Raw genomic sequence first — 27,929 nt, forward strand, 5'->3', positions numbered from 1 at the left:
GTACATACCGTATTACTGTTTTACACTGTTTTTATATGACCGTTTACTGTTGTTACGACTGTTTTCTGGTACTATATGACCGTTTTACTGTTGTTACGAGCGTATTACTGTTGTTACGACTGTTTTCTGGTACTATATGACCGTTTTACTGTTGTTACGACCGTATTACTGTTGTTACGACTGTTTTCTGGTACTATGACCGTTTTACTGTTGTTACGACTGTTTCTGGTACTATATGACCGTTTTACTGTTGTTACGACTGTTTTCTGGTACTATATGACCGTTTTACTGTTGTTACAACCGTATTACTGTTGTTACGACTGTTTTCTGGTACTATATGACCGTTTTACTGTTGTTACGACCGTATTACTGTTGTTACGACCGTATTACTGTTGTTACGACTGTTTTCTGGTACTATATGACCGTTTTACTGTTATTTACGACCGTATTACTGTTGTTACGACTGTTTTCTGGTACTATATGACCGTATTACTGTTGTTACGACTGTTTTCTGGTACTATATGACCGTTTTACTGTTTTACAGCGTATTACTGTTGTTACGACTGTTTTCTGGTCTATATGACTACTGTTGTTACGACCGTATTACTGTTGTTACGACTGTTTCTGGTACTATATGACCGTTTTACTGTTGTTACGACTGTTTTCTGGTACTATATCCGTATTACTGTTGTTACGACTGTTTTCTGGTACTATATGACCGTATTACTGTTGTGAGCGTAACTGTTGTTAGACTGTTTTCTGGTACTATGACCGTATTACTGTTGTTACGACCGTTTTACTGTTGTTACGACTGTTTTCTGGTACTATAAGCCGTTTTACTGTTGTTACGACTGTTTTCTGGTACTATATGACCGTATTACTGTTGTTACGAGCGTATTACTGTTGTTACGACTGTTTTCTGGTACTATATGACCGTATTACTGTTGTTACGACCGTTTTACTGTTGTTACGACTGTTTTCTGGTACTATATGACGTATTACTGTTGTTACGACTGTTTTCTGGTACTATATGACCGTTTTACTGTTGTTACGACCGTTTTACTGTTGTTACGACTGTTTTCTGGTACTATATGACCGTATACTGTTATTACGACTGTTTTCTGGTGTATTACTGTTGTTATGACTGTTTTCTGGTACTATATGACCGTTTTACTGTTATTACGAGCGTATTACTGTTGTTACGACTGTTTTCTGGTACTATATGACCGTTTTACTGTTGTTGACCTATTACTGTTGTACTTTCTGACTTTACGACTGTTTTCTGTACTATATGACCGTATTACTGTTGTTACGACTGTTTCTGGTACTATATGACCGTTTTACTGTTTTACCTATTACTGTTGTTCGACTGTTTTCTGGTACTATATGACCGTTTACTGTTGTTACGACCGTATTACTGTTGTACGACTGTTTCTGTACTATATGACCGTTTTACTGTTTTACGACTGTTTTCTGGTACTATATGACCGTATTACTGTTATTTACGACTGTTTTCTGGTACTATATGACCGTATTACTGTTGTTACGACTGTTTTCTGGTACTATATGACCGTTTACTGTTGTTACGACCGTATTACTGTTGTTACGACTGTTTTTCTGGTACTATATGACCGTTTTACTGTTGTTACGACCGTATTACTGTTGTTACGACTGTTTTCTGGTACTATATGACCGTTTACTGTTGTTACGACTGTTTCTGGTACTATATGACCGTTTTACTGTTGTTACGACCGTATTACTGTTGTTACGACTGTTTTCTGGTACTATATGACCGTATTACTGTTGTTACAACCGTTTACTGTTGTTACGACTGTTTTCTGGTACTATATGACCGTTTTACTGTTGTTACGACCGTATTACTGTTGTTACGACTGTTTTCTGGTACTATATGACCGTTTTACTGTTGTTACGACTGTTTTCTGGTACTATATGACCGTATTACTGTTGTTACGACCGTTTTACTGTTGTTGCGACTGTTTTCTGGTACTATATGACCGTTTTACTGTTGTTGCGAGCGTATTACTGTTGTTACGGCTGTTTTCTGGTACTATATGACCGTTTTACTGTTGTTACGAGCGTATTACTGTTGTTACGACCGTTTTACTGTTGTTACGACTGTTTTCTGGTACTATATGACCGTTTTACTGTTGTTGCGAGCGTATTACTGTTGTTACGACCGTTTTACTGTTGCGACATCATTTTCTAGAACTGATATGACTGTATTTTCGTCTTAATAACTAACTAACTGACTGACTGACTGACTGAATGACTGAATGAATGAATAGCTATCTGACCGACTGACTGAATTGATAACTAGCTGACTTACTGACTGACTGACTGACTGATTCACTGACTGAATTATTAACTGACTGACTGACTCATTAACGTCTCTGAATTAATAAACACTTACAATTTATACTTAAGATTCATAACAGTTCCTAAGATTAATATGATTCGTTAGTTCAGGTAATTATGGTAGTCTTAGTGTACTTTCGAGGCCATATTTTGTTTGAATTGAAGACATTATATTGGATACTTAGGTTCTCCCCACCTTATTTCACCTAACCTACTGTGCTAATCTAAAGCAAACACTAACCTTATCTAACGCTAACCTAACTGAACCTAAAGCTAACCTATTCGAACCAAACCTAACCTATCCTAACCCTGACCAAACCCAAATTAGCGTTAAGGTGTTTAATCTCAAGGTGAAATAAGCTGGGGTGAAGATTTTTCAGGTAATCCGATATTTACCATGTCTTAATTTACCATGTCTTAACTAACCATGTCTTAACTAACCATGTCTTAACTAACCATGTCTTAACTAACCATGTCTTAACTAACCATGTCTTAACTAACCATGTCTTAACTAACCATGTCTTAACTAACCATGTCTTAACTAACCATGTCTTAACTAACCATGTCTTAACTAACCATGTCTTAACTTACCATGTCTTAACTTACCATATCTTTACTTTAAGGATCCTTGTGAGTCTGGGCCTATCTGTTATTATTATTATTACTATTATTATTATTATTATTATTATTATTATTGTTATTATTATTATTATTATTATTATTATTATTATTATTATTATTATTATTATTATTATTATTATTAGATTTATTACTATTGTTGTTATTATTATTGTTATTATTATTATTATTATTATTATTATTATTGTTATTATTATTATTATTATTATTATTGTTATTATTATTATTATTATTGTTATTATTATTATTATTATTATTATTATTATTATTGTTTATTATTATTATTGTTATTATTATTATTATTATTATTATTATTATTATTGTTATTATTATTATATTATTATTATTATTATTAGATTTATTACTGTTAATTTTTATTATTATTGTTATTATTATTATTATTATTATTATTATTATTATTATTATTGTTATTATTTATTATTATTATTATTTTATTATTATTATTATTATTATTATTATTATTATTGTTATTATTATTATTATTGTTATTATTATTATTGTTATTATTATTATTATTATTATTATTATTATTATTATTAGATTTATTACTATTGTTATTATTATTGTTATTATTATTATTATTATTATTATTATTATTATTATTGTTATTATTATTATTTTTGTTTATTTTTATTATTATTATTATTATTATTATTATTATTATTATTATTATTATTGTTGTTGTTATTTGTTATTATTTTTGTTATTGTTATTATCATTATTATTATTGATATTATTAAAGCAAGGTGAAAAATGTACCCCAGTGTTTTAATGTTAATATGACCACTGTGACACACACACACACACAGTAAAAGATACATAAAGATACTTTAATGCGCGTTTACAGCGTGTACTGTACATTATTGTCTACATACGTATTGTGTACACATACAGTGTGCTTACCAGTGCACTCGTACAATGTACACATCAATGCACACGTGACTTAGGCCTACATGGTGTATGCATCATGTACGTGTACACATCATGAATGTGTACAGCCTTGCATGCAGAGATCACATTTCTTGACAGTGTTGCCACGTCTCCGCCTCATGCACGTTTGACGGAGATCTGGCAAATGTTTGTAAATGTCGGCATGAAAAACTATATTCAAACTCTCTATTTACAGAAATAAAAAACATTATTTATCACTTATTATCATAGTAAAATAAAACTTAAGATTTTCATAAGTTTTATGACGATAATAGACGTATTTATTAATAAATATAAGGTGTGAGGAATTTTCCCTGGGACCATAGTTGCGCGTGCGTGGCCAGGCAGAGTTTAGTGTTGGGGATGTGATGGCTGTGTCGTCCCTCTACACCAACACAACCTTCACAAAACTACCCCAAAAAATACCCATTGATGACTCAGACGCTGTGTTTAATGGTTAGATTGGGTGTACGGAAGGTGTATAAAGCCGGATGGGTACAAGTGTAATCTCTGTGTTCTCAAGTGTAGTAGAAAAATCACTAGAAATATGACCGATTCATGTCTTGTGGTGTCTGGCCAGGGTGGACCAAGTGTCTCGTGTCTCCCCAAAAACCTCCACAAAACTTACAATTTTTACAACTAATTGGGTGTTTTACTGGCCAGACCAAGTGTACTCAGCCAGGATAAGGCTAGAGGAGTACAAATATAATGGGTGTATCGTCCGGTGTAGTCAGAAAGTTACTGTACATAAGGAGGGACTCGGTGTAGGTCAGGGTGTAGAGAGACAGGTGTATCATGTGTATTAAAAACCCTAATAAAACCTTAACAAATATGACTAAGTTAACTGATGTAAGATTGTGTTGGGTGTAAGGAAGTTTTGTGTACTAGAGTGTATCAACAAAACCACAAATTAACACTTATAGAGGTGTATCTTGTCTACCATTAAAACTATTATGTAATGTGTGGGTGTAGAGATGTACTGATGTGGGTGTGTTACCAGGGTGTACTGAAGTGGGTGTGTTACCAGGGTGTACTGAAGTGGGTGTGTTACCAGGGTGTACTGAAGTGGGTGTGTTACCAGGGTGTACTGAATGTGGGTGTGTTACCAGGGTGTACTGAAGTGGGTGTGTTACCAGGGTGTACTGAAGTGGGTGTGTTACCAGGGTGTACTGATGTGGGTGTGTTACCAGGGTGTACTGAATGTGGGTGTGTTACCAGGGTGTACAGGGTGTACTGATGTGGGTGTGTTACCAGGGTGTACTACTGAAGTGGGTGTGTGTGTACCAGGGTGTACTGAAGTGGGTGTGTTGCAGGGTGTGAAGTGGGTGTTACCAGGTGTACTGAAGTGGGGCCAGGTGTACTGAAGGTGTGTTACCAGGGTGTACTGAAGTGGGTGTGTTACCAGGGTGTACTGAAGTGGGGGTGTTGCCAGGGTGTACTGAAGTGGGTGTGTGTGTACTGAAGTGGTGTGTTGCCAGGGTGTACTGAAGTGGGTGTGTTGCCAGTGGGTGTGTTACCAGGGTGTGCTGAAGTGGGTGTGTTACCAGGGTGTACTGAAGTGGGTGTGTTACCAAGGTGTACTGAAGTGGGTGTGTTACCAGGGTGTACTGAAGTGGGTGTGTCACCAGGTGTACTGAAGTGGGTGTGTGTTAGGGTGTACTGAAGTGGGTGTGTTACCAGGATGTACTGAGTTGGATGGCTACCAGGGTGTACTGTGTGTGTGTGTGTGTGTACCACCAGGGTGTACTGTGTGTGTTACCAGGGTGTGCTGTGTGTGTGTGTGGTACCAGGGGTGTACTGTGTGTGTTACCAGGGTGTACTGTGTGTGTGTGGTACCAGGGTGTACTGTGTGTGGTACCAGGGTGTACTGTGTGTGTGTGTTACCAGGGTGTACTGTGTGTGTGTGTTACCAGGGTGTACTGTGTGTGTGTGTTACCAGGGTGTACTGTGTGTGTGTGTGTGTTATTGAGTCGACATTTACACAAACATAACACGGTCATTGTGTGTCTCGTGTGTAATGTCTGTAGCCATGGTGTAGAGGTTTCTTGTGTATGGTGTCAATTTAACAGGCCTGTACTCCCTCTATGACACCTGTCCTGTGACTGATAGCTGTAGTGAAGTGCCGGTGCAGTGGTCTGAACAGCTTCCCCAGTCTCGGTGCTTCCCTGTCTAATGATGTATATCTGCTAAAATGAAGGAATCTCTCAGACTACTGTATACAGAGCTGAGAGCTTCCCCAGTTAGGTTATGTCATGTCAGGTGAGGTCTCATAGTAATTGTATAATTCATATTTATTTGTGTTCAGTAAATTATTTTTGAATTCCTGGCCAAACTCAACCTAACTGCGGGAACTCCCAGGCCAATTATAGTGGTCTGAGAGATCCTCGTTTTTAGCACATGCACATTTTTATCAAAGGGAGGGAGCACTGAAACTGTGGAACTCACTCTGCTACAACATCTACCAATAAAACTTTTCTAAAATATAGTGATCTGCCTGGTTATATTTATATATATATATATATATATATATATATATATATATATATATATATATATATATATATATATATATATATATATATATATATATATATATATAAATAAATAAATAAATATATATATATATATATAAATAAATATATATATATATATATATGTGTGTGTGTGTGTGTTAGAAACTTTGTAAAATCCTTTCAAACTCAGGAATTATGAGATATGTCTATTTACAGTACAGTAGCTGTTTCTTCCCGTCTACTCACAAAACCGGCCAAACAAAAGACTGATCTATGACTGTGATGTGGTGCTTGATGCCTGACGTGGGTGTCAAGGCATCTTGTGTATATTAAAAACTTCACCAAAAAAAACACTCAAAAAAGAGCGATTTATGACTGTGACGTGGTGTTTGATGCCTGCAGAGAGGCTCTCAAGACAGCGGGTGCAGAAGACTGGATGGATCCCAGTATAGGGTGGTACCAGCCAGAACAACAGGGTCCGGCCAGAGACCTGTGGGCCAGGATCTGGCTCACCCAGCAGGGTCTTGACAACATGAACCTCAATGACAACCAGTTTATTCCCCTCACCATACAGGACACCAATCAGGAACAGACTAACGCAACCAAAACGACCAACAACAGAAACAATGCCAACAACAACACAAACAACAGTTATTACAACAGGACCAAGAGGAAACGAGAGAACCGCGCCAGCACCTATGGCCTCAACCACAACCACAAGAACCTCATAGGGCAGTTTGGTGGTTGTCCGTGGCGACGATCACCCAACAACTATGACCTAGGGGTTGTCGGGTGAGTGACCTGTGATGTTGACCTCAGGCTGTGATCTGTAGTGATGCTGTGTAGCCTTCTGTAGTGACCTGTATTTATGTTATGCAGCTATCAGTAGTAACTTGCTACAATACTTATGTAAACCATCACTGAAGCATAGTCAACCGAAGGTGCCCTGACCCTACCCTGGGTCTCGTACTCGCAATTTTACCTGGCATTACTTGGTAAAGTAAAGGTGATTGTGATTGGTGAATCTATTTTCGACTGAATCACTGTCAGGATAAATATTAAACAAACCAAAGGTAACAATTTTATAATTAACCATTCATCATTATTTTAGATCACGAGATGTTTTCAAATGTTCGTATATTTGCTTAAATAATGAAGAAATTTATATTAATGAATTGGCAGCTCAACTACAATCACAGCTGCCACAAGATTCTCACATAAAATTTTCTTCATTATTTAAGCAAATACGTACATGTATACGAACATTTGGAATCTTCTCATTATCTAAAATAATGATGATTGGTTTATTATTACAGGTTGAGAATTCCTAATCTGAAATCCTTGGGGCCGAATGTGTCTTGGATTACGGATTTTTGGGATACCTGTACACTGTATGCCTCACCCAAAGAGGACTGTGCCCAAGTCTAAACACAAAATTCATTTATATCTCATTTACCGAATATGGAGACATATAGCCTACAGGTAGTTTAATGCAATATTTTTAATAATTTTGTGTATGGAACAATAAGAAAAAGATGCACATTGAACCATCAGAAAAGTAAGCCCCTGAAATTTACCATAGAGCAGTCTGTGTCTTACCTTTATTCATTAATGGCCTAGGGATGAGGATGTGCTCTGCAGGATGACTTTCTTAAATGTTTCTTCTAGCGTCGTCTGCCTCATTAACGATGGTTTTTGTCGTAACAATCTCTCTGATCTTATAAACTGACATGATTTCTTGTTCAGTTATAAATGCACGCTGCTCTAGTCCATCAATAAGTCCATCACACATTTTCACCATATCGTCTATGGGCACTTTACCACTGTGCATGCCTGCTGCATTAGCACATCCCAGCACAGTCAGTCTGTCCATGACATCCTTAACTCCTGTAGGAGCCATCCCATCAGCTGTAGTTAGTGTCTTCCTTGGACAATAAAGCCAGAACAATGCTGTCTGGTCAGCATTGTAGATTTGTTCTGGTTTTAGATTTCCATCAGCGATGATCTTGGCAAATTTGTCGATGTAGTTCTCTGCTGCCTCATGATGAGCAGAAGCTTTATCTCCACAAATCTTCAAATATTTAATGCCATGCCTCTTCTTAACTTTCTGCAACCAGCCTGCTGAATATTCACAGTTACCTTCAATTTTAAGTTCGTCATGATAAATCTTTGCCTGTTTCCTGATCAGTATACTGTTAGTGGCATATGCTCAAGAACTTCATTTTTTGCCTAATGCAGTGTTTTTCTATTTTTCATAAGCTTCTGCTCATCACTTTCAGCATAGAACTTTAACAAATTGTCTTTTTCTTTCTTTAGGTCATAAATGGTGGTCGTTCCAACTCGAAACACCTCCATGAGTTGCCTCACATTCATACCACGGTCAAGTTTTTGCAATAACTCCACTTTTTGTGTTATGGATAAGCATAAATGCTTCCGTTTTTTCTTTTCACTGTTACCCATAGGGGTTCCTGCAGGTCTTTTCGACATTTTCAACTGTATATTCACACGACAAACCACAGGAAAGGCACAAAAATCAATGAATAATGCGCGGACGTCTAACTGTGATAAGTGCAGAACAACAACTGACACCATCAGCCACCACTCTGACCCAGTTAGGGTAGATTAGATCTCGCTTGTAGCCCTCCGCTGCGCGTCGAGACTCACGCATTGCGAGGAAACTTTAAAAAGGCCTTGTAGAATATTTTAATTTTCCACTGCAGGTGCTCCAAAAAAACATACAGATTTTGAAGGTTTTCGGTTTTTAGAATTTCGGATAGAGCATTCTCAACCTGTATGAAAATGCTATCTTTGGTTTGTTAATATTTATCCTGACAATGATGCAGCCAAAAATAGATCCACCAATCAGAATCACCATTACATACAGCCATACTTTACCAAGTATTGCAAGGTAAAATTGCGAGTACAAGACCCAGGGTGAGGTCAGGGCATCTGTGGTTGACTGTACATCTGACTTCAGTAGAAACAAACCACCGAACATTATGTACTGCAGGTCACCAGTAGTCAGTGGCTCGTTGCTGCTAATATCAAACGTAGTTCAGCAATGGTTTGTATTTATTTGTAGAATATATCAAGCCATCATTTACTTGCTACTTTATATATAAATTAAAAGTTTTTTCTTTGAATCACCTGTAGATTCATCCCCAGCTTATTTCACCAGAAGATTAACCACCCTAATGCTAACCTAAGTTAACCTACCCTAACCTGACTTAGCTTTACCAACTTTAATCTAACTTTACCCCCCCCCCTCCCTAGGCAGCATTAAGATGTTAAATCATCAGGTGAAATAAGCTGGGGAGGGAAGCTGATCTTCAGGTGATCTGAGAGAACTTGGCTATAATAATAATGTCTAAATTCTGTACATTAATCGTGACCATCTCATCAACACTCCCTGAACCATGAATAACAGCAGGTGATATGAACCAACCTGACCAAACAGTAGGATCACGTGAAGGTTAAGCCACCAATGAATAGATGATTAAACACCCTAGTGCTATCATGGGGTAATACGTGTTAGGTTAGGTTATAGTTGAAGTATTATGTTCAAGATGATGTTTATTTAATACTGACTGCAACAGCTATTTGACTTAATATTAGCACATTAATTATGCATGGTACAAAACTGGTAATTGGCCACACTTCAACGAATTCATATGCAGTACAGTATTGTATATGCTATGGGTAATTTGAATGGGGTAGAGCTCCGAGGATGTGAAATAAGCGAGTTTTGAGTGTAAGATTACAGGTATTTATAATTGCTCAGAGGGAGAGGTTCAGTCAGGCTCACTCGTTAAATGTATGTGATGGTAAACTTTCACATTTTTTACTTCTACCTCACTTAACCATTTGATGTAATGGAGGCTGGCTGTGTGTGTGTGTGTGTGTGTGTGTGTGTGTGTGTGTGTGTGTGTGTGTGTGTGTGTGTGTGTTCATACATTGCATTTTCACTTGAGTTTACAGAAATTAATTAAAAAGGGCGATGAAGAGGTAACTTTATGTATTGAATTCAAGTAACATTTGAAGATTATCACCCAGCTTATTTCATCTGATGATTGAACACCCTAATGCTACCTGGAGGTGTTAGGTTGGTTAAGTGGGATTAGGCTTTGTTAGATTGGATTAAGTGTACTGGGTAGTTATCTAAGATTAAGTTAGGTAAGATTAGGTGAAGTATGGTTAGATTAGGTCAGGTTAGGTAGGAATGTTTAATCATCAGGTGAAATAAACTTGAGAGATTAATCTTCAGGTGATCCATTTTTTGTATAAACTTAATTGCCAAACTTTAATACTGTCATAACCTAACCAGGGTTGTGTTCACGCTGATCAGACCCATGACACACACACACACACACACACTGCTGACTAACCTCCACCATCAATTACCATCCTTAATCCACTGCAGGCTGACTCCACATACTTTCTCAAAAGCTTCTAAGGTTACCCAACACATGAAGCTAATATACCGTATCTTGCTAACTTCAGGAGTCTTTTTATCCACTGGTGGAGCTCTTCATTATTACAAATTAACTTAGGAGCAAAACCTGGAATGCAAGGAATGCTGGTCGCCATTTAAGGGTTATGGCTCTATCCCGTATCTGTCAACAGATTTAAAAACATTTTTATGAAAAAACTGACAAAGCTACTAGTTCTTCTGGCCCCAGACCTAGCACAACCTAACCTAATCCATAATAAATGAATTACTGAATATACTAAATATTCAAGTCAAGTTTTGCCTTTGTACATAATGTATAATATTACAAAAAATAAAATAAAAAAAACATATAATTATGGCTTGATATATTCTCTTTCAGTTAGTATAGTACATAGATTATTGTGTACTTATCAACTAAGCTTTGCTCAGTATATATATATATATATATATATATATATATATATATATATATATATATATATATATATATATATATATATATATATATATATATATATATATATATATATATATATATATATATATATAGTAGTGTATATTAGAACAACTCAATGGAAGAACATGTTGCTGAGATTGTTTGCCAGATTTAACCCTTAAATGGCAGCCAGCATCAGTGGAAGTTAGCTGTGGTAATTATATCAATATATATTCAGATTACCTTTCTTGCAACTGTTGACTCATTTTTAATTCATCGTGTAATTCAATAAAAACATTGGCCAACAACACTTAACAGATTGTGACGAGAGTAAAGCAATTTTTGTTTGGTAAGTCATTTAAAACTTATATACAGTATATTGTGTAAATGTTAGATCACTGTAAGGCTTAATGATCATTTTTATACTCTTTTCCAAGCCTACAGTACATGGTTATAAAGTCAGCTTCTGAGGTTGATGAAAGAATCATTTATATACAACAGGTGTTCATCATCTTTGCTCACATGTACACCCGCACTCATTAGGACAATCACAGTATTAGTTTCTGATGGTACAAATACTTCATGATGGAGCTACAGTAGATGTGACCACTGTACTCCCTCAGGCATTGTACTGTATTAGTAAACTACATACCTGTATAATTTTATTTACAAACACTATGTAACCATACATTTAACCACTACATGTATGGTAGTTTATAGGCCATAATTATTTACATCGATCCTTTCAAAAAGCTTTGCTCATACCACTGTCTAATTGTGTACAGGTATTTGTTGTATTATTTATGTATGAAATTATTGATGGTGTGTATTGTGTTGTCAGGCTACACCAAGAAATGGAGGACTTCTACTCATGGATGTGTCCCAGCGAGGAAGAACACACTATGAGAAAAAGAGTGGTGGAGCGCATCGAGCAGGTTATTGTTGATTTGTGGCCGCAAGCTCGGGTGGAGATCTTTGGCAGCTTCCGCACTGGCCTCTACCTCCCTACCAGGTAACCTCATAACTGAGAACCATATACTAATACAATGATAACGTTGTTCTTTCAATGAAGAAATTATACTCTTTAAAGATGATGGTTTATAGAAAAAGGAGAAATAAATTTTTGGTGGGTTGGCATTGAGCACTTTGAGGTTGAAATATTGCCAGTACAGTATACAGTATAGTCTAATGTGTGTCTTGCTGCTGTAGTTGTAATTATCACTGTGTTGATTTTTCTGGCTTGTATTTATAAAAAAATTGCATGAATGGTATTGGGGATTTTATTTGTAAAGAAAATGGTGTTTTGGGGAAATAATATCATAACTATTTATTGTTATTATAATAACGGGATATCAGGTGAGAATATTGTGAGCTTCTTATTTAATGTTCATTCTAAAGTTTAAATCTTGTGTATATATTACCTGTATCATGTTCTACAAGAAGTTTCACTTGATCTTTTATGATAGTTGACTATATTATCCCTTATGTATCTTTATTTATCATTCCTACCACTTATCAGCTTACTGTACTAGATATTCAGGTGATTGGTCTGTTCTCTGTTACTTTCTTAGGACCATTTATAATCCAGTGTTAGTACAAGAGGAAACTGGAGTACTTGGAGAAAATCTGCCTTGTTTGGTAAGGTCACGCTGGATAATACATGCATTACAGCTGTACCACCAACACCCTTATGTAACATAGTACTGTACTTAAATTGAACATATAGAGTACAGTAGTTAACTCACTTTGTGTTTTTGTTTTTCCAGTGACATTGATCTGGTGGTGATAGGGAAGTGGGATGCCTTGCCACTACGCACTTTAGAGAAAGCTCTTCTGGACAACAAGATAGCTGAGCCTTCCTCTCTCAAAGTTCTAGACAGAGCTTCAGTAAGTTGCTGCTCTTGAGGACTGTTTTAGATGTGTCTGATTAGGTAGTTCAAAGAATACCAACCTCTTCTGCCTGACTAACTAATTGACTGACTGACAGCTCGCTTTGACAATACCTATTACAATTTTTTCTCTCTCTTGTATAATTTATTATGTGTGATGTGTCTGAATGAATAGCTTGGAATTTGTTGATTTGAGGAGGATTGATGTGATGTTGTGGTATGAAAGGCCTTATTGTGAAAAGGAACATCACAGTACAACAGAATAGAAGCGTGAACGGACAGGAACACCACGGCACAACACGAATGAAAGATAGCGAGACTTTTTGTTTGTTTGTGACTCCAGCCACCTTGTTTAAAAACAAGTAAAAGTTGGAAGATCAATAACAATATATGTAGGTGAAAATGGAGAGCATGTGAATATTAGCACCCACACATTATTCACCTGATGATTAACCATCCAAACGCTTACCTAACCTAACAAAACATAACTTAACTTAACCTACCCAAACCTAATCTGAAATATTATTATATAATACAGTGACCCCTCCGTTAACGAACTCAATCCGTTCCAGAAGGTCGTTCGTTAACCGAAACCATTGTTTCAATGGGTTTTTGGGTAATTGGTTCCAGCTCACCGAAAATTTCCTAAATTCAACAAAAATGGTAGAAAAGTTCACTTACTTTGAGGTGTGTATGTAGAAGGCTCCTGGATGATGATGATGATGATGGGATTTAGAATGGGGGTGGAGAAGGAAGAAGAGAAGGCATTGGGGTGGAAGAGAAGTCACCCCATGGCGCCATTTCACCCATAAAATTTTAGCTCTCTGGTGTAATTCAAGATTATTTTCTTTAAATCAACACTGCACTGCATTATATATTGTCAATATGTAAAATATATTTCAAAATGACCAATAATTTGCTTGGAAACACAGAAAAAAAGCATTTAGTTGAAGAGAGTCTCAAGCAAGATGTTACCTCCAGTGAAAACAGAGAGAGACTAACTCCTGTTTGCTGTGTTAAGAGGCTGGATGCCGCGCATTAAACTAGTCACTTTACCTTCAATTATGTTCAATAATTGTTAAAATGACTAAAAAATTGAATATTCAACTTTTAAAATTATTGAATAGTATAAACTTCTTGATATTTACTAAAATAGTAAGGAATTTAAGCCCTAGAACCGATTAATGTATTGGCGGACTGATACTAAAGCTGGTTGCCCGGTCAGTGCAAGCGAAAACATGTTGAGGTCGGTTCGTAAGAACTTCGTTTGCAAGCAAATTATTGGTCATTTTGAAATTTATTTTACATATTGACAATATATAATGCAGTGCAATGTTGATTTAAAGAAAATAATCTTGAATTACACCAAGAGAACTAAAATTTTATGGGTGAAATGGTGCCATGGGGTGACTTCTCTTCTCCCTTCTCCTCCACCCCCATTCTAATTCCCATCATCATCATCATCCAGGAGCCTTCTACATACACACCTCAAAGTAAGTGTACTTTTCTACCTTTTTTGTTGAATTCAGGCAATTTTCGGTGAGCTGGAACCAATTACCCAAAAACCCATTGAAACAATGGTTTCGGTAAATGAGTTTTTCGGTTAACGAACAACCTTTTAGAACGGATTGTGCTCGTTAACCGAGGGACCACTGTATAGTACTGTATATAGTATACGTAGTGCTATTTTTCTTAGTGAGCTTTACATTAATAGATGAGTCTTTCATTATCCAGGTTAGATACAGACTTTGTAAGGGTGGTTAGCTACTTATCTTGAGGAGGAAGATAGGAATGGGGTTGTGAAAGTAACTTTTGTTATCGATTGAAGCAAATTTTCTGTGTTTACATAAAATTGGATTAAAAACTTAATTTTTCTTTTAGGTGCCAATTGTGAAATTAACGGACAGCGAAACAGACGTGAAGGTGGACATCTCATTCAACATGAGCAGCGGCGTGAACTCGGCGCGCCTCATCAAAGAGTTCAAGAACCGCTTCCCTGCCTTGCCCAAGCTAGTCATGGTGCTCAAACAGTTTCTCCTCCAGAGGGACTTGAATGAGGTCTTCACCGGCGGCATATCTTCATACTCCCTTATCCTAATGACTGTCAGCTTTCTACAGGTGGGTCCAGGTGTCACCCCAAGAAGTTATAGTATCATTGTGGTGATTATAGCTTTATAACCAATATCAAATCTGTTGTCAAGCATCAGCTTCATGGCACACTCACATACTGTTGTCATGTTTCAGTTGCATCAGCGGTTAGATGCATCACAGCCCAACGCTAACCTTGGGGTCTTGTTGATAGAGTTCTTTGAGCTGTATGGCAGACATTTCAATTACCTGAAGACTGGCATCAGAATCAAGGATGGCGGAGCTTACATCTCAAAGGATGAGGTGAGTGGGAGATTGGTGTTAATGTAACCAAACTTAGCCTTAACTAGCCTAGCCTAACCCTGACCATTCAGTTGTCCTCTTTAATGTGTACAGTAATATCTCCGTTAGTCGGAATCCCACAAACCCGGAACTTTCAGTTAGCCAGAATTGAAATTTTCTCGGAAAATCGTTCCCCAAGCCAGAATTTTCCGGAAAATGGTCGAGTTGTCGGTAGGAATTTTTTTGTAAGATGGCAGTTCAGTGGGTAAAGAAAATGCTTATATTCATTATGGTAATGATATTTTTAAATACATTGGGCCAAAAGAGTGTAAAAAAATAGGGTTAAATTTGCTAAAAAGTCACATGACTGTAAAAAGCTCTGTGATTGGTTGTGACGTCACAGGTGGCTCGAGCCGCCGAGTGGGAGCCTGGAGGCAACCAGCTTTGGTGTATGTGTTGTTACCAGCAGAAGTACAGGACTTGTGGCATTGATATAAACAGGCATACCTTATTTTTAGGTTAAAATAAATTACTGCACAAGTATCATTATGTGTATTTACTTGCTGGCTGCCAAAATGATGTTAAAGACCGATAACTCCAACATGGAAGTTTTCATCACTGTTCTCTATTTCATGCCTGGAAAATGTAAGTTGTCGTCACTGATGTCTATATTTAATGTTGTGGAAGGACTAGGGACGACCATGGCCAGGGGATGGGCTTGACATGATCAGATGACAGATGAAATTTAACGTGCTTCCTAGCTGGTTGGCGGAGTTCTTAATAATACAGTACTACTCTACATTCATAAAGACATCTACTTTGGGTAAATTTCTTTCATCTGCCTTGATGACCCTTGGAAGTAGTTGTCCATCCTTCTCGGCTGATTGGCTCTGTAAATAAATATTAAAAATTAATTGTGCTTTACTTTGCACAAATTCAATGTATATTAGCTGCCCCTACTACATATTTCATAGTACTGTATAAACATTCCAAACAATATTGGTATTAATTTGGTTTTGGTCATCTGGGGAACCTTAAGATTCTAACAATGGGATTAAGTACTTTAAACAATAAGACACATTATCTCTACGGAATTTCTGTCGCAAGGCATTTTTCTATCGCATAAGAAAATACAGGTCATATGTTGGGTTAGGTTACGGTATGATAAGTTATAACATTAGCTTAACATACACCAGTACAGGGTAGTAACTCAAAACTAGTGATTTCCGATAGAAATGAAGGTCAACATCGTTCATAACACATTGCAAACCATCAGAAAAAAACATAATCTGCATGTCTAAGTACAGGGATGACCAAAACTTGAAATTTACCCAATATAACCTATCTCGAATCTAAACATCCTAATACTTGTGGTAGTTAAAGTAAAATTTTACCCACTAGTTAATATAAGTTATGATATATCTCAATGGTTCATGAGTGAATCATAATAACAGCACTTTGTTGTCATGTTTACCTAGCATTAGGCATTCTCAAAACAGAGTCCAGACAATGTCATTACTTCTAAATAGACTCGTAACTCCATCTAGTACTGATACACTGTACCCTGTAAATGCAATGAATAAAAAAAAAAAGAAAGTCTACCAGGCAAGAATACATGACAGCTGAGCTGGTGTGAAAATGAGAGTTTTTTATGTCCATAAGCTGCTCTTCATGGCACATTTCTTCACCTACGAAATGTCCATGACTTAGACCATAAAAAACACCCTTAAGACTTAACTAAACATGGCGTTTGGGGTTCTGAAGAGGCCATCCTTTGTACTACCACCAACTGCAGCGGTGAGTTTGTTGGAGAACATCGTCTACAGAGAAGGTGGTGACGTCATTGCAAATAGCGGCCCTGTTTCTAGAGAAATAAACATATCTCGACTATTATAGCAGGACCTTAAACTTTTATTACAAATTATATACAGTATACCGTATCACTCTATGAACATGGCAGAGTGTATTTCTTGCGTTTACTCAGAACTGACAACTAGGTCCATTCCAACTTTGGGATCGATTTTTCAAGGGACATATTTTCCGGAAAATTCCGAGAAAATTTTCCCAATACCCAGAAAATTATAGGGATGGGGGATTTTTTTCCGGGTTTGAGAGGTGAAAATCAGGCCCATTTTCAGGAAATTTTTAGAAGAATTTTCCAGTATCTGGAAAATTTCAGGAATGGGGGATATTTTTCTGGGTTCGAGAGGTGATGTAATGGGCAGTTTCTGGAACTTTTGAGAAATTTTTTCCGTTACCCGGAAAATTCCGGGGATGAGGTTTTTTCCGGGTTTGAGAGAGTCGTCTCGTTACCCAGAAATCTCATTCCCAGAAGTGCTTTACACCAATTGTTCCGGCTAACGGAGATCACTATATAAAAGTTCTATTGTTAATATATGTCATGATCAAGAGTTGTTAAAAAAATATATATATATTGTGTGATTTTGAACTTAATAATATTCCTTTTGTTATTGCACTAGTACTGTACAGTACACATTTTTGAGATTGTATAAGCTTCCCTTTTGTGATGGATTATGCACTTTATTGATGAAATGGAAAAAAATTATGTGTATAGAAATTAAGTGATATGAATGTGTTCTGTCAGTGTGTTTGTGTGTATGTGATGGTAGTCAATGGCAGGACTGTATGTGACCGTAGTATAGATCTTGACGTGAGTTTGTGGAATACACGCCAGTTACTGTCATGTCATGTGTGTATATAATACTGTAGGGCTGTGTCTTCATGGCACTTGCCTCACTTCCCTAGTTTCTTTGACGAGTTTTATGTTGTTAGGTTCAGAGAGACATGCCGGAGGGTCACAGACCGTCCGTCTTGTGTATAGAAGATCCCCTCATACCCGGCAATGATATCGGACGATCCTCATACGGAGTGTTGCAAGTGAAGCAAGCTTTCGAATATGCTTATATTGTTTTATCTCAGGTAAGTCTAATTCTTATTTGCCATACTACTGTACTGTATTGTAGGGAATTTGTTATATCCAGTATAATTGTTATTAATTTCTAAATTTACCAATTATATAATAGTAAAGTTTTTCAGTGTGTATGGAGCACACTTAATATATGTATATTGTTATATTACAGGCTGTGAACCCCTTAAACAACATCATAAACGATCCAAATCATTACTCCATACTCGGCCGCATCCTGAGGATAACGGACGACGTCGTCTTGTATCGACAATGGATACGGAAGTCTTTTCCCATCAGTGGGTCGATGGCCTCCAGCAACTCCCATCACCTGACCCCCACACACCCGGCCACGCCGCCCACTCCGCCTGTTGCGTTCCATACTCCAAATCATCTTCAGGTCAGCTGACTCTTAACACTACTTTGTAGTGATAGAATATATATACTGTATAATGGTGGTTATATTATTTCAAGCCCATTATATTGAAACACTTAATGTATTATTATTTTATCTCGTTTCTTTGGCTACAAGTTTGTTCTGTATGATGAACATAATGTTAACTTCTCTCTTCAGGTCACTTCTGATAACCAGTACAACACCAACAAGAACAATAATAACAATAATAATAATAATAATAACAATAATAATGCACGTAATAAGTCCAGCGTCGCCGACGATGATACGTTGTCATCCGAAGCATCCGAACCGCATTCCACACCTCCCTCCTCTGTCTCGTCTGTTAGTGATGACACGGTAAGTTGACGTTCAGATGTTTACTGTACTACTTCCTGTCGTTGTCTGTCTCTCGCACGAGAACCCCCAGTTAACTGAGCCAATTATGACAGTACAGTATATTTGGTATGGATTATTGATAAAGGTGTACCCTAGGTTGACCTTGTACATTGGTTCCTGTGAACAGCTATAGTATATACTGTATTATGTGAAACTACACCTTACATAGCAAGTTTTTTCAATGAAATTCATGTACTGTGGTATCAGAGTGTGTTCCCAGCCGGAGGTTCTTACTGTATGACAGAACTCAAAAATGAAACAAATAAAAATAAAATATTGACAATAAACAAGGGTAGAAGAGCAGGACTCTCAGAGTAAAGTTTCTCCAAAAAGATATTAATGAAGTCACCGAGGCAAACAACCCAAATGATGAAGATGGCCAGAAACCTTACATTTGTACAGCTGAACTGGCAACTTTTACAGAAACAGTTAAATAACATAGATAATAATCCACTTGAGGTAGAAGTCTGGGTAGCTTTTCGCCAGAGCCATCTTCCAGGGAACACAGCCAACATAAATCCTTGTGTCATGTTCTTGAGAGTGCTACTGTCATCCCAGAACCAAACACTGGTACTGTACTTACACTCAACCCATGCAACGCATAAGGAAAACATTAATAAGAGAGCCAAAATAAGAGTAACCAATAACTCACTGTTAAGCTGGGGTTACCTGAACTGTGATTATCTTAACAAGTTGCACAGCTATAACGTATTTACTGTGTGATCATTGATAAAATGTTACTTTAAAAGAATAGATTTAGTTCTTAAGTTAATATGTTGCAGATAAATTGTTTTACCCAACTTAACCTATCCTAACCTGAGATAAAAAAATTTCACATAAAAGATATATTTGTGTAATTTGAATTGTTGTCGAGAATTTCATTTGAGCTTTGTGGGAGCTCTGTCAAGTGCCTGTAACGTAAAGTGAGTGACAACATTGTTATATTCGGGAAGGCCTTGTTGAATTAGCTCATCTTAGAACAAAAGTAGGTTTGGTAAGAGGTGATACAGTAGTTTGTGTTAATGTTCCATGTATTTTGTAGGATTCTGACCAGGCGGTGGACATGAGTGAGGGGAGTAGAGACAGCTCCCCAAACATCCATCACCACCATCAACTTCACCACCTCAGTGCCACAACAGCTACAAAATCCACCTTAAATAATATCACCAGTGTCAGCCCTGGCGGCGTGGGAAAGCACTCGTCCTTACCCGGGGGCAGCGTGTCACAACGTGTACCAAGCACCGGGACGGAGGTTCGCACGACTTCCCACCCGGCGGACGGAACATCGACGAATAAACAGTCACATGGCCAGCCACGTAATGAATACCCTGCTGTGCCAGCGTGGCATCCGCACCAACAGCAGGGCGGCAGTTCCCCCGTACAACACGGCAGCAGCCCGGCAAAGCCCTGGCCCAAACACAGGAGATACTCACAGTCATCACAAGGTGCATTGTGTCTCCAACTTACGTAATGCTCTCACTTTTTGTACTAGATATTGTACCTCTCCTGTTTTATTATTGCTTACCATTATGCTGAAGAGTGATGTAGGAATGGCTAGTTTGAGTCTGTGTATGTGTACGCACATGATAACTTTATGGCGATCTGTGGTGTAATGGTCAGCATGCTCGCCTCGCAAGCGAGCGGACCCGGGTTCGAGCCCTGGGCTGGGTGAAACTATGGGCAAGTTTCTTTATGTCATTTGCCTCTGTCTACCCAGTAGTAATTGGGAACCTGGGTGTTAATCGATTTGCAAATCGTGTTCCTGGGTAATGGTTAGCCAGTGCAGTTGGTGAGCTGTCCGGTCTTCTTGGACTATTCCGTGACACTGGGTCATGCAACTCGTTAACTTGGGGTGTAGTTGTTGTGTTGGCGACAGCTTCTACACCTTAAACAAATTCGCGCCTAGGTGGCCCTAGGACCAGCCATCCTCGTTACACTAGGGGCAACCATTATTATTTATTACATGATAACTTCAATACACAGCAATAGATTGTCAACAAACCTATTGTGTGTAGTACATATTAAAACAGGATATCAAATTTGAGTTTGATAAACAAACTTTTTTTTTTTTATTGTACAAAGATATATCCCAAATAGGCTTTATTTTAGTTGATCAACTTGGCCACTTTAAAAGTTAGCACTTGTTTTTATTAACTGATAACCTTTTACAGTTTTGCAAAATTTTATGGCTTTTTCAGGATTTGAAATACAGTAATAAATCAGATTATCTTGATCCAATTTAAGACTGGTTAACCTCAAAAGCATTGGAGATAAGAGCACATTTATGGACACCCTGTAGGCTTACTTTACATTCTGAAATGTTTTATACTGTACAGATTAAATGGTAGGATGTGAAAAGACTGGCAGAACAATGAAATGGTAGGTAGATGAGTGAAGTAGAAGGACAATTACAGTGAGGTGTGTCAGCCAATAGTGTGAAGGTGCAGAGAAAGAAGAGTTATTTGGTGGCATATGGCAGTCTAGAGAATGTGGGAGTGACTGAGACTGTTATTCTTCCTGTTTCTGTATCTTCTGGCTCTGGCAGATAGCAACACATACCTGAGTCTAGATGCCACCAAAATTTTTTTTAGAAAACCTGTGATTCATGAGTGTTCAGTGTAGATGTTTTTAAAAAGATGTGGGGAGTTTCCCACCATCATACTCAAGGGGGATGAGGCTCAGAATGAGAGATTTTGATAGTTTCATCCAAAGGGTTAAATTGTAGAGTGGACCATAATGCACAACATCTTTCAGGGTCAGCAGCTGGTGTTGGGGACATCCGCAGTGGCAAGGGCAACACTGGCAGCAAGTATGTAGGGGAAAGCGTCACTAGCGGGAACACCAATGTCACTCACGTTGGTGGCACCGGATCCATCAGCGGCGGCAGCAACCAGGCGAGATATCACCGCGTCTCATATAATAAGCGAAAGAAGTCTGCCCGGCGGGACTCCGACGGCAGAAGTGAAACCCGAGACTCTCACCGGTGATTGAAGGAGGACGTCAAGGTTCCTCCTGCAAGTGGTGAATGTTTCCCTGGCGACTCTGATGACCGGACAGAGTTGTAGAATCCCCGCCTGTGATTGAAGGTGGACGACGGTCAGGTGACTGTGATGTTGGCCGTGCCCTGAGAGGCACAGGTCGAACCCTCTTCCGTGTTTCTGTGAATACCAGCGTGCAGCTCGCTGTTTTGCCGATGAGTGGAAGAAAATAAGACGGACAATTGTGCTACGGCAGCCCCTCCATTCCCAGAATCGTTGCGTCAGAAGTACATTGTGTGCGGACACTTTATATCTCACGTTAAGACGAGACTTTGTGTGAGGACGGGTGTCTTCTTCCACGAACCATAAAGATTTTAGTAGACCAATATCCTTAGAGCTCACTTTTAAGAGTTTTATTTATATTCTTTAAGCTCAACTTGGCTCTTTTGATGACCCATTCAAAGGTCATCCTAAGTCATTTCAGATAAATGTTTTATATGAGTTTAAATTTTGAGATTGTTCTGTTCAATCTCAGTGAGTCATATTAAGCTCTTGGAGGCAGACGACACATCAGGGGAATCTTCTTGTTGGGTGGATGATAACTCTGGCCTATGCAAAATAAAAATAAAAAAAAATATATAAAAAAAGAGGACAAAAAATCCAAACTAGTAGTGAGGGTGGGTAGGTCCCCAGTGGATGCTTCCTAAATAGAATCTTTGTCATTAGAAACGTGACGTGTGATTGTGTGTGCGTTTGTGTATATGTGTGTGTGTGTGAGGATGGGGTGGGTGAGTGTTAGGGTGGGATGGGTTACTCACTTATTTTTGTGAATCCCTGTTGGACCAAAATCTTGTTGCTTGAAATAAAATAGTTATATTAATGGATATTGTTGTGCATCTTGATAATAGTTTGTTGTTTTTTCCAACTCATGACAATTGACCGAGGCTGCTCACTGCCCACACAGTTAACCCGCACTACTTCTCTACTAAAACGACCAGTTGAGGTTTATGGGATAGTTGCCACGGCGAGGTGGCATCAGATGTCGGCTGCAGGAACGGGATCGGTTTGTGAGTAAATATTTTCCTAGATTGTGATTTGCTGTGCCAAGAAACTACTTCTGCCTGAGACTGGTGGTGTACCGTACTGGGAAGTAAATCCAAAAATCATCTAAGTCATGAATAGAAGTCCATATCATTTATGTTCTAAATAAATAAATTAATGTTCTAATTCAGTAATAGAATATTTTCCTATGTGAATGACAGTGTAGTTGTACCATAGTTATTTATTGTATTAATTATAAATGCATTTGACACCTACATAGGTTGTACACAACTATGTATTGGCGTAAATCGATCGCTCTTCTATCTTTATTTGAACAAGGAGCAGCTATACACAAGTCAGGTTGTAGCCTCGTGTGTATTATCTGACGTAAATTAGGATTGAGATAACACCATGTGATAGGTTGATACTTGTCCCAGTAGAGCCTATTAATGAAGACACTACTGTACTTGTGGTTGATGCTCAGTGTAGCGCTGAGAATCACATCATTGTTGGAAATATATGACATTGTGATGTGGGTTTCATCTTGGATGCCAGTGTCGTCGGTAAATTAAGGCTGCCACAGGGCGTGTAGTTCTGACGTAGTACGTTGTTAAGTACTTAAAAGTTTTTATGCAGGTTCCACCTTGGCCGTGAAAGAGAATTAACCAAGTTGTGTGTGCCTCTGTTAAGTGGTGATTACAACTGTGTTTAGCAAAGTGGTATGTGTCATGATGACGTACAGCTGTGGTTAGCAAAGTGGTATGTGTCATGATGATGTACAACTGTGGTTAGCAAAGTGGTATGTGTCATGATGTACAGCTGTGGTTAGCCAAGTGGTATGTGTCATGATGTACAGCTGTGGTTAGCAAAGTGGTATGTGTCATGATGATGTACAACTGTGGTTAGCAAAGTGGTATGTGTCATGATGTACAGCTGTGGTTAGCAAAGTGGTATGTGTCATGATAATGTACCGCTGGTTAGCCAAGTGGTATGTGTCATGATGTACAGTTGTGGTTAGGAAAGTGGTATGTGTCATGATGATGTACCACTGGTGTAGGAAAGTGGTATGTGTCATGATGTACAGCTGTGGTTAGCAAAGTGGTATGTGTCATGATGTACAGCTGTGGTTAGCAAAGTGGTATGTGTCATGATAATGTACCGCTGGTTAGCCAAGTGGTATGTGTCATGATGTACAGTTGTGGTTAGGAAAGTGGTATGTGTCATGATGATGTACCACTGGTTAGGAAAGTGGTATGTGTCATGATGTACAGCTGTGGTTAGCAAAGTGGTATGTGTCATGATGATGTACAGCTGTGGTTAGCAAAGTGGTATGTGTCATGATGATGTACAGCTGTGGTTAGCAAAGTGGTATGTGTCATGATGTACAGCTGTGGTTAGCAAAGTGGTATGTGTCATGATGTACAGCTGTGGTTAGCAAAGTGGTATGTGTCATGATGATGTACAGCTGTGGTTAGCAAAGAGGTATGTGTCATGATGATGTACCGCTGGTTAGCAAAGAGGTATGTTTCATTAGTTATTGATATGTATTATGGTTAACCAGAGGCCTCAGGATAGTTAATTCCATCTTGATCATGTTATACTTGCCATGGTTTCATGACAGCAGTCATTGTGTTATGACAGCTACCATAGTTTTATGCCAGCAGTCATTGTGTTATGACAGCTACCATAGTTTTATGACAGCAGTCATTATGTTATGACAGCTACCATAGTTTTATGACAGCAGTCATGTTATGACAGCTACCATAGTTTTATGACAGCAGTCATTATGTTATGACAGCTACCATAGTTTTATGACAGCTACTATAGTTTTATGACAGCTACCATAGTTTTATGACAGCTACTATAGGTTTATGACAGCTACTATAGTTTTATGACAGCAGTCATTATGTTATGACAGCTACCATAGTTTTATGACAGCAGTCATTATGTTATGACAGCTACCATAGTTTTATGACAGCAGTCATGTTATGACAGCTACCATAGTTTTATGACAGCAGTCATTATGTTATGACAGCTACCATAGTTTTATGACAGCAGTCATTATGTTATGACAGCTACCATAGTTTTATGACAGCAGCCATTATTTTGTGACAACAGCCATTGTTTTACAAAAGTTGCTTTGTTTTTTTATGATAGCTACCATGATTTTTGTCACAACTACCATGATTTTATGATAGAAACCTTGGTTTTATGACAGCTACCATGCTTTTATGACAGCTATCATGCTTTTATGACAGCTACCTTGGTTTTATGACAACTTCTATGGTTTCTTGAGGGATGGCAGGTAATGCATGCCTTACTTTACTGATAGCTGAGTTACTGTCAGGCAAGTCTCTGGTTTTGGTGACCTCATACAGGTATTGGCCACCAGGCACAGTTGGGTGTACTGTACTGTACTGATAATGACAAGGTTTACTGTTAACTTGACCTGTTGAACTAAGCCCTCACCTATTTTAGTGTTCTTAATTACCACTACAATTTGTAGTAGTTGTTTGGTTGTTAACACTTGAACCGCAAGCATCATCACTGAAATTTAGCCGTAGGGACAGTTGCCATGATCATTGAATGTTCCTTGTTCTTTGCATTCCATTTTTATGCATGTGGGGCAGAGTAAGGAATCCTTATCTGGTAGTTAAGGATTAAGATAATTGCAGTGTGACTCACATAACAAGCAGTCATTCACAGGGATTTGCAATAATTTTTTAGGACACCAAAAGTTGATGGTACCCAGACAATAGATCAGTTAATACCTTATTGGCTAAAGTTTGTGGACTACCCAATCTCCTTCTCTTATAATTGAAATCTTTGCAAAGCAAGTTGTCACATGATGGGTTGAACTTCTTGTATAGTGAGCTGAGTTACAAAAAAATAAGATTTGTACAGTCAGGTAAACCATTATACAAACATCTGTACAGTCAGGTAAACCATTATACAAACATCTGTACAGTCAGGTAAACCATTATACAAACATTTGTATGGCCAAGGTAAACCATTATATGAACATCTGTACGGTCAAGTAAACCATTATACAAACATCTGTACAGTCAGGTACACCATTATACAAACATCTGTACGGTCAAGTAAGCCATTATACAAATATCTGTACGGTCAGTACACCATTATACAAACATCTGTACAGTCAGGTAAACCATCGCATGAAAACAAGTTTATGTAACTTGTTTTAACAGCTGAGTGAGTAAACCACAGTAGCCAGATAGAGCAAGAGGATTAATGGTTTGATAGTTTAAAGATGACATCATAACAAGGTGGCTGGATAGTTAAGAGATGACATCATAATGACATGGTTAGATATATAAGAGACGACATAACAACATGGTTATATAGTTAAAGAGATGACACCAAAATAACATTGTTGGATAAATGAGACGACTTAATGGCATGGTTGGTTTTTGAGATGACTTAATGACATAGTTGGATAGTTAAAATAAAGAGGTATGCTGGGCCAAGTATCGGACAAGTGTTGAGGTGAGCTGTCATGTAAACAACTGAAGCTTGGATATATTTATTAGGTTCTTCATGAAATTTAAACAAATACAAAAATGGTAGGATTTCTGATTTTTGTACAAATATTTGCAGTGTGAATATTGCCTTGGAAAATTTCTTATTAAAAATTAAGGCAAAAATGAGAATGTTGTAAAGATCCTTATTTTTATCTTTGGATTCCTGTGTCCAGATTCTCAAAGATTCTTATAATAATTTTCTCCCTCTTATAATGGGATGAAAGTGAGTTTTATTATGGTTGTCTCAGTACAATGTTGAGGCCATTTGGGCCAGTTTGTGTTTGTTTGTTGTAGGTAAAGTGAGCTGGCTAATGGCTCCCTCACATCACCCATCAGGGGAGAAAGTTAACATAACAAACCTTTGAGAATCTTGGTTGTGGGCTGTAACAATCTCCTTTTATCAAAGTTGGTGGATTTTATGGAAGCTGAAGCTTAATGGCTACAAAAACTTGGGGCTGTGTAAGAGAGGTGTTGTCGCCTGTTCAGACAAGATGACATTCCCTTTCTCACACGCTTCAAGAAAGTAAAAAAAAAAAAGAATAAAATAAAATACTGCACTTGAGTTGCAGCTGGAGGGGCATGAAATTGACAAATTTATGTTTATTACCATTAGTTTTGGATCACTTACAGCACCGTCACATCTGTTGACACTTGGAGTGAAGCACTCTTCTCTCTTTAGGCCTCAACGTTGAAATGCCTCCACAGTATTCCAAAAATTTCCACCTAAAATCTCAACGAATATTAATTGACCTCAGAATCTGATTTCTTGTGTCTTAAAAATTGGATATAGTGCTTCCCTGACCTCAAAATTCCTTCACCACAAAAAGTTATAATAAAAGAAAGATGCCCAAAATAGTTTTTTATTGAAAAATTTGGAACCCTGATGAATTATTCCACCCTTGGAGAAGAGTGCTTTACAGTGTGACAAAATCTCTCTTTACCCAATAGAAAATCAACAAATATGAAGTGTTGGTGGTAGTAATGTGTGTACAGTCGGAAACCATAATCTCTAGCCCACCTGGGTC

General features: G+C 37.8%; 1 protein-coding gene across 5 annotated transcripts; it reads left to right on the forward strand.

The window, feature by feature from the left end:
• The first annotated feature begins 4,299 nt into the window (after positions 1 to 4,299).
• LOC121853296 (terminal nucleotidyltransferase 4B-like) lies at positions 4,300 to 27,757 on the forward strand. Of its 5 annotated transcripts, none has more exons than XR_006086300.1 (12): positions 4,300 to 4,422; positions 6,696 to 7,271; positions 12,207 to 12,377; positions 13,132 to 13,252; positions 15,136 to 15,372; positions 15,499 to 15,645; positions 18,418 to 18,564; positions 18,726 to 18,950; positions 19,125 to 19,304; positions 20,386 to 20,788; positions 22,098 to 26,270; positions 26,303 to 27,757. XR_006086300.1 is itself a non-coding variant. In XM_042347323.1 (11 exons), exons 2-11 carry the CDS (start codon positions 6,916 to 6,918, stop codon positions 22,328 to 22,330), a joined length of 2,220 nt encoding a protein of 739 aa, XP_042203257.1. In that variant the 5' UTR covers positions 4,300 to 4,422; positions 6,696 to 6,915; the 3' UTR covers positions 22,331 to 27,757. The 5 variants fall into 5 exon arrangements, 2 of the variants coding, with proteins under 2 accessions (XP_042203257.1, XP_042203278.1); XR_006086299.1 differs by having other exon boundaries at positions 22,098 to 24,767; positions 24,845 to 27,757; XR_006086301.1 differs by having other exon boundaries at positions 22,098 to 24,613; positions 24,845 to 27,757.
• Positions 27,758 to 27,929: the final 172 nt, after the last annotated feature.

The sequence above is a fragment of the Homarus americanus genome, unplaced genomic scaffold (assembly GCF_018991925.1).
Source record: "Homarus americanus isolate GMGI-L3 unplaced genomic scaffold, GMGI_Hamer_2.0 scaffold50564, whole genome shotgun sequence".
In the NCBI taxonomy this organism is placed as follows: domain Eukaryota; kingdom Metazoa; phylum Arthropoda; class Malacostraca; order Decapoda; family Nephropidae; genus Homarus; species Homarus americanus.

Bases quoted from the DNA above. Each gene is read 5' to 3' on its own strand.
- LOC121853296 (XM_042347323.1), top strand. From the start codon at position 6,916: ATGGATCCCAGTATAGGGTGGTACCAGCCAGAACAACAGGGTCCGGCC. The intron at 7,272-12,206 runs GTGAGTGACCTG...TTGTGTTGTCAG, and splicing joins TATGACCTAGGGGTTGTCGG to GCTACACCAAGAAATGGAGG. The intron at 19,305-20,385 runs GTAAGTTGACGT...TGTATTTTGTAG, and splicing joins CGTCTGTTAGTGATGACACG to GATTCTGACCAGGCGGTGGA.